We start from the raw sequence: 15565 nt of genomic DNA on the forward strand, positions 1-15565 counted from the left end.
ATAACACCTAGTTAAGGACTTAAATATACAAATAATGAACATGCATGCCATATACAAAATAAGCGTATACATAATAATTAAGTCAGCACTCACGAGTGCAAATGTACAAATATTCATGTTTTAAGAATAACACCTAGTTAAGGACTTAAATATACAAATAATGAACATGCATGCCATATACAAAATAAGCGTATACATAAATAATTAAGTCAGGCTCTCACGAGTGCAAATGTACAAATATTCATGTTTTAATGATAACACTTAGTTAAGGACTTAAATATACGAATAATGAACATGCCATATACAAAATATATTCATAAATGCACACGCACACATATATATAAATTTAAATATATATATATATATATATATATAAATTTTCAATCAACTCTACCTTGATATCATTCTCAGGTGATGATAACGTCTTATTGCTAAAAGCCTGAATGCTCCAGCTCGGATAAATTACTGCAAGCAGTCGAACAATTCTACTTATAATACAAAAGATACATGAACGAAGATGCTGTAAAGGTAAGATTTTTTTTATCATATACATGCAATATGCAAAATGGCACTTTTGAGTGCACCTGTAGGGATTTTCAGGTCTTAGTTTATAAGTATAGATTGAAAAATAATAATAATGGCCATGAAATATACAAAATAACTTAAATATACAAATAATGAACATGCATGCCATATACAAATAAGCGTATACATAAATAATTAAGTCAGGCTCTCACGAGTGCAAATGTACAAATATTCATGTTTTAATGATAACACTAGTTAAGGACTTAAATATACAAATAATGAACATGCATGCCATATACAATAAGCGTATACATAAATAATTAAGTACCTAGTATATAAGTTAAGGACTTAAATATACAAATAATGAACATGCATGCCATACACAAAATAAGCATATACATAATAATTAAGTCAGGCACTCACGAGTGCAAATGTACAAATATTCATGTTTAAGAATAACACCTAGTTAAGGACTTAAATATACAAATAATGAACATGCATGCCATATACAAAATAAGCGTATACATAAATAATTAAGTCAGGCACTCACGAGTGCAAATGTACAAATTCATGTTTTAATGATAACACCTAGTTAAGGACTTAAATATACAAATAATGAACATGCATGCCATATACAGAATAAGCGTATACATAAATAATTAAGTCAGGCTCTCACGAGTGCAAATGTACAAATATTCATGTTTTAATGATAACACCTAGTTAAGGACTTAAATATACAAATAATGAACATGCATGCCATATACAAAATAAGCGTATACATAAATAATTAAGTCAGGCACTCACGAGTGCAGAGTAATGTACAAATATTCATGTTTTAATGATAACACCTAGTTAAGGACTTAAATATACAAAATAATGAACATGCATGCCATATACAGAATAAGCGTTACATAAATAATTAAGTCAGGCACTCACGAGTGCAAATGTACAAATATTCATGTTTAAGAATAACACTTAGTTAAGGATTTAAATATACAAATAATGAACATGCATGTCATATACAAAATAAGCGTATACATAAATAATTAAGTACCTAGTATATAAGTTAAGGACTTAAATATACAAATTGAAAAATTCAAAGAATTGAAAAATAATAATAACGGTCATGAAATATACAAAATGCATACAAAATAGGCGTTTACAAAAAAAAAACGCTAGGCACACTTTTTAGTGCCCCTGTAGGGATTTTCAGGTCTTAGTTTATAAGTATATAATTGAAAAATAATAATAATGGCCATGAAATATACAAAATGACTTGAATATACAAATAATGAACATGCCATATACAAAATATATTTATAAATGCGCACGCACACATATATATAAATATTTATATATATATATATATATATATATATATATAAATTTTCAATTAACTCTAACCTTGAATATCATTTTCAGGTGATGATATCGTCTTATTGCTACAAGCCTGAATGCTCCAGCTCGGATAAATGACTACAAGCAGTCGAACAATTCTACTTATAATACAAAAGATACATGAACGAAGATGCTGTAAAGGTAAGATTTTTTTTATCATATACATGCAATATGCAAAATGGCACTTTTGAGGCACCTGTGTGACCTAGTGATTTTCAGGTCAATACGTTACTGTAAATGTGTATTTTTGGGGTGAATTTGCATTTTTGCCGGAGAATGTGCTTATTTTCCGAATCATTTGGTAAATGTGTATTTACTTAAATTTTTAACTTAAACGGTTAATATTTTTCATTTAATGTTTTCTCGTTATGGGTTCTTAGTTGTAAGTTATTATTCGGCAGTTCTTAACTGTCAGTTTATTTTATTTATTTTTTAATACTATTTCACTTATACGGCAGTTTTTAACTGTCAGTTTATTTTATTTATTTTTTATTATTCGGCAGTTCTTAACTGTCTGTTTATTTTATTTATTTTTTATTATTCGGCATTCTTAACTGTCTGTTTATTTTATTTATTTTTTATTATTCGGCAGTTCTTAACTGTCTGTTTATTTTATTTATTTTTTATTACTAATTTTATTATTCGGCAGTTTTTACCTGTCTGTTTATTTTGTTTATTTTTTATTATTTGGCAGTTTTTAACTGTCAGTTTATTTTATTTATTTTTTATTATTCGGCAGTTCTTAACTGTCTGTTTATTTTATTTATTTTTTATTACTAATTTTATTATTCGGCAGTTTTTAACTGTCTGTTTATTTTTTTTTTTTATTATTTGGCAGTTCTTAACTGTCTGTTTATTTTATTTATTTTTTATTACTATTTTTATTATTCGGCAGTTTTTACCTGTCTGTTTATTTTATTTATTTTTTTATTATTCGGCAGTTCTTAACTTTCTTAACTGTTTATTTTATTTATTTTTTATTACTATTTTTCTTGTTCGGCAGTTTTTAACTGTCTGTTTATTTTATTTATTTTTTATTATTCGGCAGTTCTTAACTGTCTGTTTATTTTATTTATTTTTTATTACTATTTTTATTATTCGGCAGTTTTTACCTGTCTGTTTATTTTATTTATTTTTTATTATTTGGCAGTTTTTAACTGTCAGTTTATTTTATTTATTTTTTATTATTCGGCAGTTCTTAACTGTCTGTTTCTTTTATTTATTTTTTATTATTTGGCAGTTTTTAACTGTCAGTTTATTTTATTTATTTTTTATTATTCGGCAGTTCTTAACTGTCTGTTTATTTAATTTATTTTTTATTACTATTTTTATTATTCGGCAGTTTTTACCTGTCTGTTTATTTTGTTTATTTTTTATTATTTGGCAGTTTTTAACTGTCAGTTTATTTTATTTATTTTTTATTATTCGGCAGTTCTTAACTGTCTGTTTATTTTATTTATTTTTTATTACTAATTTTATTATTCGGCAGTTTTTAACTGTCTGTTTATTTTATTTATTTTTTATTATTCGGCAGTTCTTAACTGTCTGTTTATTTTATTTATTTTTTATCACTATTTTTATTATTCGGCAGTTTTTAACTGTCTGTTTATTTTTTTTTTTTATTATTTGGCAGTTCTTAACTGTCTGTTTATTTTATTTATTTTTTATTACTATTTTTATTATTCGGCAGTTTTTACCTGTCTGTTTATTTTATTTATTTTTTTATTATTCGGCAGTTCTTAACTGTCTGTTTATTGTATTTATTTTTTATTACTATTTTACTTATTCGGCAGTTTTTAACTGTCTGTTTATTTTATTTATTTGTTATTACTATTTTACTTATTCGGCAGTTTTTAACTGTCTGTTTATTTTATTTATTTTTTATTATTATTTTACTTATTCGGCAGTTTTTAACTGTCTGTTTATTTTATTTATTTTTTATTACTATTTTACTTATTCGGCAGTTTTTAACTGTCTGTTTATTTTATTTATTTTTTATTATTATTTTACTTATTCGGCAGTTTTTAACTGTCTGTTTATTTTATTTATTTTTTATTACTATTTTACTTATTCGGAAGTTCTTAGCTGTCAGTTTTGTTGTTCTTTTTGTTCCTTTTTTTTTCTTATATTGATATATTCTTGACATGTCTGTCATTTAAATAGTTCAACTCATATTTGCCAAATGAGCCGGAAAATCTGCACATTTAACGGGAAATGCCATTCACATATATATATATATATATATATATATATATATATATATAAATACTTGTAGACATTTTCAGGTCTTAGTTAGAAGGTCAAGGTTCAGATCAAGTATAGAATTAAAAAATAATAATAATGGCCATGAAATATACAAAATGACTTAAATATGCATAAACATGCCATATACAAAATAAGCGTATACATAAATAATTAAGTAAGGCACTCACGAGTGCAAATGTACGGATAATCGGGTCTTAGAGATAACATCAAGTATTTAAGTTAAGGACTTAAATATACAAATAATGAGCATGCCATATACAAAATAAGCGTTTACATAAATAATTAAGTCAGGCACTCACGAGTGCAAATGTACAAATATTCAGGTTGTAAGGATAACACCTAGTATATAAGTTAAGGACTTAAATATACAAATAATGAACATGCCATATACAAAATAAGCGTATACATAAATAATTAAGTCAGGCACTCACGAGTGCAAATGTACGGATATTCGAGTCTTAGAGATAACACCTAGTATATAAGTTAAGGACTTATACAAATAATGAGCATGCCATATACAAAAAAAGCGTTTACATAAATAATTAAGTAAGGCACTCACGAGTGCAAATGTACGAATATTCGGGTCTTAGAAATAACAACTAGTATATAAGTTAAGGACTTAAGTATACAAATAATGAACATGCCATATACAAATTAAGCGTATACATAAATAATTAAGTAAGGCACTCATGAGTGCAAATGTACGGATATTCAGATCTTAGAGATAACACTCAGTATATAAATTAAGGACTGAAATATTATAAAGGCTCTGCAGTATACAAAATATATTTATAAATGCACACGCACACATATATATATATATAAATATTTATATATATATGTATATATATATTTATATATATTTATAAATTTTCCATCAACTTTAACCTTGAATATCATCCTCAGGTGGTAATTGCAAGAAGTCTAAGTGCTCCAGCTCGGATAAATTACTTCAAGCAGTCGAACAATTTTACTTATAATACAAAAGATACATGAACGAAGATGCCATAAAGGTAAGATTTTTTTTATCATATGCATGTAATGTGCGAAATGGCACTTTCAAGTGCACCTGTAGGGATTTTCAAGTCTTATAAGTATATAAATATATAACTGAAATATAATGATAATGAACAGTTTTATATATATTTTTTTTATTACTATTGTTCTTATTCGGCAGTTCTTAACTCTGTTATTTGTTGTAAGTTATTATTCGGCAGTTCTTAACTGTCAGTTATTAGCTGTAAGTTATTATCCGGCAGTTCTTAACTGTCAGTTTATATTATTTATTTTTTATTACTATTGATCTTATTTGGCAGTTCTTAACTGTCAGTTTATATTATTTATTTTTTATTACTATTGTTCCTATTCGGCAGTTCTTAACTGTCAGTTATCTTCAGGCAGTTCTTAACTGTCAGTTTATATTATTTATTTTTTATTACTATTGTTCCTATTCGGCAGTTCTTAACTGTCAGTTTATATTATTTATATATCTTCAATACACTCCTCTTAAATATTCATTTCAGGTTGTACTATCGTCCACAAGCCTGAATGCTCCAGCTTGGATAATGCTGTGAATGATTGAATGAATTAATTAATTAATAAAAAAAAAGATGTGTTAGGTTGTCTTCACATTTCTCAGTTGAATCTTCTGTGGGCACTATACGCGCATGCATACAGTTGTACATGTATACAGTACAATAATGCGGAAATTTCTCAAACCGTATGCGAGATCCTTCGTCAAAAGTTAATTGCTAGCATTCTTAAGGATGACGTCAAAGTGACTTGCAGGAGGCCACAAGTGACAATCTAATTTAGAGACGTTGATGACGAAACAACGAAGGCCGATATTCAGAGTGCTCTGAAAAAAGCATTTGAAGAAGCCTGTGAAACACCAGGGGAGGCAATCAAGATGCGTAAGACCTACAGAAGCACCCAAATTGCTGCAGTGACGTTACCAGCGTATAATACATCTAATAAGCCGGCTTTTTGGGCATAACGGATTCCAGTGCAGAAGTAAAGTAAATCTTTGCATCAGGTAAGAGTATCTAGTCGCAGTCTTTTTGACAGCAGCTCTTTGTACGGTTGTGCATGTATTGGTGTGTAGTTGACTGTGTAAAATTGGCGTGTAAAATCGTTGTTAATCGTCTTTTCGATCGGTACGAATTTTATTTTATCTGCGAGTAGTATTGTAGTTAAAGGTTAGGCCAGTTTTATTATTATATTAGATTTTTCTGTGAGCGGAGTTTATCAATTATATTACATATTTGTTTTTTTTCATCTTATTTTTTTCGATATAGGTAGCTTAACCTAGAGGGTTTTTTTTTACTCTATGATAGGATAAATATTTTTTTTTGAATAGGTTAAGTTGGGTTTTATATATTTCACTTTTAATAAAGATTTTATTACAATTATGCATTTCATTGTTTTTATTTAAATCCTATATCAAATATCGATGATATACAATACGATATGATATCAGTAACACCTGCAGTAATTCGTGGTTCCAAACAAAACCATTTGGTTTTCATAACATTTACCATTATTAAACTGTAGCGCCATATTTTGTGATACAACTCTTTAGCTCGAATACAAATCCAAACTAAAATCACTTAAATCGAATTAACTGGAATTTTCGTTTTAGGGTTTCCTTGACCTACAATGGTCTCGCTGAAATATCATCGAATTTTCTGTTGTGTAATTTAGGGACCAGATATTTCCAATTGTAAAATGTCACAAAATATATGGATATATGTATTTATTTATTATGTCCATATGAATGTTAAGATTTAATATATAAGATTATTACAAAAAACTAACAGGAGAGCTTATAAATATATTGTGTATGTAGGTATTATGTATTTTGGAATAGAAAAGAATCTGTACAATCACAGACTCTTTTCCCTTACATTTTTTTCAGCGCGTTTGCTAATATCTGAATTTCAGAATTTATGTTTGTGACCAAATTTTCTATCTGATGTTTTGAGTCCAAGATTTCGATACTTTGTGTGTAAGCATTGTAACGCACTCCGAATGGTCTTGGTATTGTTTCAGCATATTTTCTGCAAAAAATAACGTATTATTGAAATGTATTTTGAGTATATTTACTCATACATACATCATTAGTTCTTTCGATGCTTCAAAACTTTCAGCAACATAGTAAACTGGTTGATATTCTGTGATGGGGTATTTTTGTTCTGCTGTTTTTACTGGTTCGAATGGCCTGAGCTCAGGTTTATCAGAAAGACTGTACATAAGTTCTCCATATGATGATAAAAGTCCTGCACCGTAGGCTTTTAATTGTCCTTCTTGTCGGCAAAGACCGAATTCGACGGTGAACCAGAAACACTAAATATAATAATTAGTCAGTTCTTTTTAAAAATCTTGCAAAGAAAACAAGTCTAACAAATGTCTAACTATTTCCTCACCGTGGCCAATTTTTCAATATAATCATCTGGAGCTCCCAAAGAAGCCAAACCAATTTCTTGTGAAAATTGTGCAAAAGCAGGATCTGCAAATAGAGGAACATGGCCTAGGAGTTCATGGCAAACATCTGGTTCTGGTGTATAGAGTGGTCTGCTGTGATGTCTGATGTACTGTGTCGAGTGGAAAACCCGGAAAGCTAAACCAGCCAAGAAATCTCTGGAGGATAGAAGACCAGCTACTGGACGGAGTGTGAAGCCTGTGCAATCTGGATGAATGATCGTAAGTCTCATAGGTTATTATATTGGTGAATTATTAATATTTATATATAAGGATTTTGAGCAAGTGATGTATAATAATTTCTGCTTTGTTTATTTATTATTACCTTTGAGGAAGTTGGAAATGTCTTCCAATTGTGGAATATTATCCTCTCTGTATCCGCAATTCTCTATCAAGAGAGGAAATACGTGATTGTGTTCTCTACAAGCATGAGTCGGATATAATTCTGTCAATTTGCGGAAAATCACGCCCCATGTAGCAGTTTCTTCCGGAGTGTAGTCAACGTGCGGAAGCTTTTGGCCGTGCTTGTAGTTGAATGCAATGTCGGCAAAGTACCTTGGAAAAATATAGGAAAAACGTTTAATAAAATAATAAATTATTGTATATATGTATATAGTTATTTATTTATACTCACTTCCTGCGAGCTCTGTAAACGGGATCAGTAAATCCAGGATGGTCCGAATCCAATTCGGCTCCGTAGGATAAAATTTGGTTAGCAAATCTGTCCAAATCGCGTATGCGTCTTGGGAACCATGGAACCGCTTCTAAAAATAATAATTATAAATAATAATTATTATTTTATTGCTTTTTGGGTTTCATTCAAGTACGGTCTAAGCTATTACCCTTATTTTCTCTATAATTTCTGGAAATAATGCTAAAATAGCTGCAACCACTTTTCAATTCTTCGCATGCGGCATCGATGTCTTCTTGTTTACCATCACATTCGACCATAAATTCGTAACCTGGTCTTCTTGATGAAGACCGAGATTCAATATGCAATAAATTCACCTAGAAAAATGATAAATAATTAATAACTAATCATAAATATTAGTTACTATCACTGTTATAGCTTGAGTCAAAAATCGGAGTGTATAATCTGTTTTATTATAAATATAAACCGTTTTGTATAAATTTGATTATGCTGTATATGAATATATACTGATAATAACGAAAGCTTTTCAACAGACATCCATTAAGATGTAAGAAAAAAAATTATCTCTTTAAAAAAAATTAATAGACCTTAAATGTTTAACACATTCTAGAGCGTGCTTTGCAAATAACTGTTGTTAACAATATAAATTATTTTTATTGTAATTTTTTAAATTAAATATGTAATTATATTTCCTAATTATACTGTTAATAAGTCTTTTAATTGATTCTTTTTTCGAACATTTTGATAGATGTGGGTTAAAAAGCTTTTTTGTTTTCATCTATATATGTATTGTTTTATTTTCAAGAAGTGTTTAATTTTCTTCAATTCCATTTTAAAACTTGAATAATTTTATATTGTTTGAACTTTATATAATTTTGTTATTCTTTTTTTAATTTTTTATTTATATTATTTTAATCTATTTTGTTACTTACTTTGTGATTTGCGAAAGTTTTTAAAGAAGTAGCCAAAGCTCCAGCTTCTTGAGTAACTGTTGGAGAAAATATAATACAAGTGCCCTTCTTCGAATTCTGAACTTCTTGGATATAATTGCCTCCATCCATTAATTTTGGCTAAAAAAATAATACATAAGCCTAAAATAATATTCATCAATAATTCGTTTCGCGGTGTTTCGTTTTCAAACTCTCAACCTTATAATGTTAAAATTATTCACAAACTTAAGTAATAATTGCCTGCATTCGACATGGTGCTTAATGACTTACTTTCACCCACATTTAGAGATTTTTATCTAAATCGATATGCAATTAACGGAATATTGATCGACTTTTACTTAAAATTGTAACAACAAGCAATCGATAGAATTCTTACGTCATATTGGTAAAAGAAACTTATTCGACATTAGCGGTAGCTTTAAATAATAATTAGGTTAATAATAATAATACTAATCAATGATTGTATGGAATGTATTAATTTAAAACTTGATATCTCATTTCTTGGTTGTTTTTATTATGCTTGATTATATATTTGCAAACAAATATATCTAAAAAAAATTCGATATTTGGCCTTGCTTTAGTTAATGATTTTATGCAATAAAATTTTTCCTTGACAAAGTGCAAGTTGTGCATATATATATAACATTTTATTTCTATCATGAGTTGAAACGCTCCTTGTTAATTCATAAACATCTCAAAAAAAACTAACAATAAATTTTTAATTTTTTTTTGAATCCAAGTTAATTTCAATTTTAAGCATTTAGCATATTCCAAAAAAATTCGAAAAATATAGTTAAACTAATATCTCAAAATATTATAAATGAATCTTATGTTAGAAATTTTTCGAAAGCAGTAAAAGTAAAATTAGTTAAGATAACGATGATAAAATTATTTTAAATAAACTTAATTTTGATTAATTGAATTAATAAAAGAATTGATGTTATGAAATTTTATCAATGCAGGATTTTGTACTGTAAATATTTTTTTCAAGTTTTGTTCTTTATATATGCTCCAAGAAACGTTTTTATCGTGATCTATGTTTAACTTTTAATATCAAATGATCTTTTAATAAAAATGTAATGAAAAAACTAAATTTTATTTTAATATGCTTTATCATCTTTATCATTGATAGTTTTGTGTTGATCAATTTTATTTACAACTTCATATTTTTGTCAAATATTTTTAAGTTATTTATCAACAAATAATTATAAAACATAATCTAAATATTATTTTCATCAATAACAAATTATTCCTATAGTTTGGTATGGATATTTTACATTTTTATCAGTAAAATTATAAAAAATTCCTCTAAATCTTGTGCAAAAACTACAACCAATATCAAAAATGATTTTCTATTATCAACAATGATTATATCGTCATTGGCTTTACTTGACCCGTGCCCAATTTGTATAATTAGCAAAGAGTCATCAAAAATAAACTTGATTTTAAATTTGCGATTTCGAAATGTGAAATAAAATAATATATGATGTCAACTCGGTTATCTCTCACGTTATTATATTCAACGTAATTTTATCTCGAAATGGAGTAATAAAATAAATTTCTTGATATTGTGATGACATCAATTGATTTTTGGACCACCCATTGAAGCCTAATTGTTATAATTAATCTCAGTTACTAACAAGATAATATTTTATCATCAAACTATTATATATAAAAAGCTATATATAAATAAACAATAATTTAATCATTTGTATATTATTTCAATCACTTTTTTAATGTGCCCCATCTTTCTCAGATAACTGAAAGTTTTATTAGAATTTGTAATATTAAAAAACGGTTTTAATCCAAAAATGATTCTACGTCTCTTATTAGAAATTAATATACAGAAATTGATATTCCTTTATAAAATGATTATGAATATTTTTTTTTTACGTTTAGACACTTTATTTGGGCCATCACTTATTCTATCTACAATCCATCAAAATCTGAAGTTCATGGATTAAAAATTATCATTTTAATGAAGATTTTTGATTTTTTGTATTTTCTTTATTTTTTAGAGTTTCAATGTTCATTAAAATTTTATAAAAAGCTTTTGGTTTTGTTCATCGTAGTATGAATAATGCACAATGATGACATATAAAAAATATCATATATTCTCTATCGAATGAAAAAATGTTCTTCGCAAATTATCTCATAATTTCACAATATAAAATAACATAATATTTTCTATAAGATGACGCGAGCAGAAATGATCCTTGTTTGTTTTCGATAATAAGCGGTTTATATGACATATTGAACTGTGATAGCAATAAAATATTAAAATATATCGAAATTCAAATTTTATCTGGTAAACAATTGTTTTGTTATCGAAACTAATCCAAATTCTTGGAAGGATATTGTCCGATATCATAGTTATGAAATAATAATAATTGATCGATAATCGATTGCTTGTTAATTATATAGATATACTTATTTATAAGCATGCATATATACACATATATATATATATATATATATATATATATATATATATATTATGATATGAGTGGACTAACAATAGCATAAATCTAAGAACCGACACAAATATTTTACATGACACTTATATAAACATCATTAATAATTTATAAAATTTTTTTCATTTATCTTATTCTTTTCAATAAATTAATTTGTTTTTTCATTTTTATCGATTTTTTGTATGCGATAGCACTCCTTTTGTTTACATTATAATGATATCCATTCTGTCTCCATCTAGACACTTCAAATTTGTTTAGAATATTTCTGTAAGTGTTATGTGTTTCTTTAGTACTGTGTCAAGCATTGCAAGGAATAGGTGGTGTTTTTTGTATATCAAAAATTAAATGAAATTTAAATAAGTTATTAAAGAATGTGTAGTATATAAGTAACTGTTTTTGAAATTACACTGAAGATGAGACACACCATAGTCTCGAAACGTCTGTAATCATAAAATAAAGTTGTGTTAAACAAATCTGAGTGCTGTTTTGTTCATATTAAACAATTAATATATATATATATATATATATATATATATATATATATCTACATATATATAAAAATAAGTCGGGTTTTCGACGGTATAACTCCAGAACGCACAAACCGACAATTTTGCACTCTTTGGAAAGGTCTCGGGCTACGCAAGGTTTATAGCTAAGAAAATTAGTGGTGCATGGCATCGTGCCTAAATGCAAGGTGCTGGAACTTCACGCACCGTAATTAAAAATTCGAGTAATGACATTAGTGAGAATTATCAGAATTATGCTTGGTTAAGTCAACGAGCAATTCTTGCCGCAAAGAATAATGATGTACACGCACTGAATTCCACCATTCAATCAAAAATTGCTGGCGATTTGGTGACATACCAATGATTCCGACTGGTCTTACGATTGCAATTTTCAGTTTGCCTTGCGTTCGCAATAGCAAGTCGCAAGGCCAATCGCTTAGTGTTTGCGGGATAAATTTCAAATAGATTATTTAGAAAATCATTGTTTTTCACATGGACAGTTATACATTGCCTGTTCACGAGTTGGAAAACCAAACGAGTGTTAACGTCAGACCAAAACATTAAAAATGTTGTTTACCAAAGAGCACTTCAATAAAACGGATAATTTGCGGATTCACTTTCATTTACTTAGAGAAGTTCAACTAAAAAACACTTTATTTTTGTAACCGAAATAAATTCATTACTGTTGCGTAATAAAATTGAATTTTTCCTTTTCAAATATAAAACAAACAAAAAATTTCTTCATCTTTCTCACGAAACCATCTGGTGGCGAAATGGGGTTCGTCGGGCTTGCGAGTTTTATATATATATATATATATATATATATATATATATATATATAATTTATTTTTCTATTTTTTGTGATTTACGGGTTTGCAAAATAATTACACATGCATTTGTAAACCACTTTTGGCATGTACAATTTTTTCATTTTGTATTAATTGATTTTAATAAATAATTCACACGTGATGATGATAATCGGTGTATAATCACAAATTTTTGAAACTTTGGAAATCGAAAACTCTAAGAGTTTTCAAGAACTGCATGTGTAATAATTTCAATGAAATTCGCTTTTACAGAGCTATATTAGAGCTATTATAAATTGATTTACTTATTGAAGATTATTTAAATTATTTTTGAACATTATATGATTTATAATAAACATTTTACTTTATTCACATATTAACCACTTTTTCATTCCTTTTTGCTTCCGGCTCTACAAGCTAATAATTATAAAAATTCAAAAAATGTCACTTACTTAAAAATGGCTCAATATAATAATTTTCATTCCATTGTTATAAAATTAGAACAGTTAAAAAAATAATTATATTAATTATTACTACGCAAATAGAGTAGTTGCTCTATGTATTTTCAAAGTACATGCACTAAACTCACCGCTTCCTCATTATCATTTTTAAAATGACCATTGGTCATTGCAGGCGCTGCTTTCATCATCTTGACCACTTTTTTCCGGCACTCTTATTACCAAAATCACTTTACTAATTTTTATGATTATTATTATTTAAATCTTAAGCTATTCTCAATAGAACGTCCTATGTGCGACTGTTATTGCGCGGACACCAAGCTTGCACTTTATACGGAATCAAGTTTTGACCTCTGCTAAGATACCGAGTTTGAGTTTCGTTCGAACCAAAGAATTCGAATCAGATCGGAATTTTAGTGAAATAGTTTTATCAATTGCGAGGTTTTGCTATTTTGATAAAAATCTATGATATTACATGGGTTGATCTACATATTTTCTCATTTTTGAACGGCGTGCTTGAACTTCTTCTATTCACTAAAAACTAATGAATGCGATTTCTGAAAGATATCTTCAAATCAAACTTACAATATCTGCCATTGCATTTTTTCAATATAATTTGTTGTGTTATAATAATTGATTTAATTTAAGTATGGACATTAATGGTGATCAGTGCATATTCAGCAAGGTGGTTGTCCTAAACTTTGATGAATCATAATTAAACTATTTTTCTTGGTTCAAAAAGATATGTTGTGGTCATCGAATAATAAAAAATATATAAGAATTATTACAGGTATCAACAAACAAATTGAACAATCAATCAAACCAATGGAGTAATCTTTACCTCACGTTTATCTTTAACTATTGCTGCAATATTTTCGACCAATTTTTTTTCTATTTTAAAATAAGCCAACTTTAAACATTTTCCATAAATATACGTTTATATTTTGCTTCACTTAAACGACTTTATATTGCATTTCGTAATCTCACACTAGTTTTTGTAAATGAATATTCATAGATAGATTTTGATAGATTAGAATTGCTACATTGAATAAATTTATCTTATATTGTGATTGTCATACAGCTTTTCCAGGTACAAGTTTTTCACTAATCGTCATAATTTTCTCAAGTAAAACATATTTCACAAGGATTGATAGAAAATATTTAGCTTTTTGTGCAACTTGTGTATCACAACGTCCATTCACCCTTGATAGGTTTTTCTATGTTGAATTAATCAATTGACCAATGTTGACCATTAAATATAGTTATCATACTTTTGCTGATAGCACAAAATTACTGCAATTAATCAATTGTAAACAGATAAATTTAATAATAAATTATGTATCCAAACTTGATACAACTTACATGAATAGCAGTTATATATTGGAATTAATATTTACTATAAATTCAGTATATTCTTTCCTCAACCTTGAAATATATAGTTTTGTCGCATAATATAAAATATAATTTCTTAAACTATAGTAACAGTAATAGTATTAACTAAAATAAAATTTACAGCGTATATTATATATCATTATATATATTGGATACTTATATCCAATATTCACATTAGGCCATTTTCACTTGGGATTATATGTAATATCTATTACCTCAAGTAGAAATTTGATATCATACTACCTGATATCAAGCTGGCCGAGATTATGAACTGCGACTAGTTTATACTAGCTCACGTTCTTAACCATTACACCACGATGCACTTTTCATATAATAATTTTACCTTATATCGTTTTAATTTTTTGAAAACTTTTTTTCTTATTTAATTCACTTTTAATATTAAATATAGCTTGATTTATTTATTTAACGACATCTTTATAATTATAATAAAAGTATTATTTTAGTTAAGACACATTGAAGTTCAATTGGAATAATTTAATTATTACTCAAATTTAAGCAAATTTTCAGAGAAATAAAATATGAAGAAAATTTGGTTAATATATATATATATTTCAAAAATTGTTTTTCAAAATTGATTGAATTAAAGACTGATCTAAATATGCACATACATGATATCTCTTCATAAAAATAAAACGGCA

At 27.2% G+C, this 15565-nt stretch overlaps 1 protein-coding gene and 1 long non-coding RNA gene across 2 annotated transcripts; one reads left to right on the forward strand and one right to left on the reverse strand.

Annotated features, from left to right (window-relative positions):
• Nucleotides 1-415: 415 nt before the first annotated feature.
• Nucleotides 416-5174, forward strand: LOC113368359. The gene is made up of 3 exons (XR_003366387.1): nucleotides 416-528; nucleotides 1948-2064; nucleotides 5095-5174. It is a non-coding gene; the product is annotated as an uncharacterized LOC113368359 (long non-coding RNA).
• Nucleotides 5175-7030: 1856 nt separating this feature from the next.
• Nucleotides 7031-13806, reverse strand: LOC113368487 (protein henna-like). Its single transcript, XM_026610036.1, has 8 exons — nucleotides 13646-13806; nucleotides 9253-9390; nucleotides 8511-8676; nucleotides 8303-8432; nucleotides 7994-8223; nucleotides 7614-7876; nucleotides 7304-7533; nucleotides 7031-7247 (listed from the first exon to the last, which is right to left on the reverse strand). Exons 1-8 carry the CDS (start codon nucleotides 13703-13705, stop codon nucleotides 7091-7093), a joined length of 1374 nt encoding a protein of 457 aa, XP_026465821.1. The 5' UTR covers nucleotides 13706-13806; the 3' UTR covers nucleotides 7031-7090.
• Between the last annotated feature and the right edge of the window lie 1759 nt (nucleotides 13807-15565).

This window comes from Ctenocephalides felis, unplaced genomic scaffold (genome assembly GCF_003426905.1).
Source record: "Ctenocephalides felis isolate EL2017-DRISC unplaced genomic scaffold, ASM342690v1 CF-g0.4_SCAFFOLD_01170, whole genome shotgun sequence".
NCBI lineage: Eukaryota > Metazoa > Arthropoda > Insecta > Siphonaptera > Pulicidae > Ctenocephalides > Ctenocephalides felis.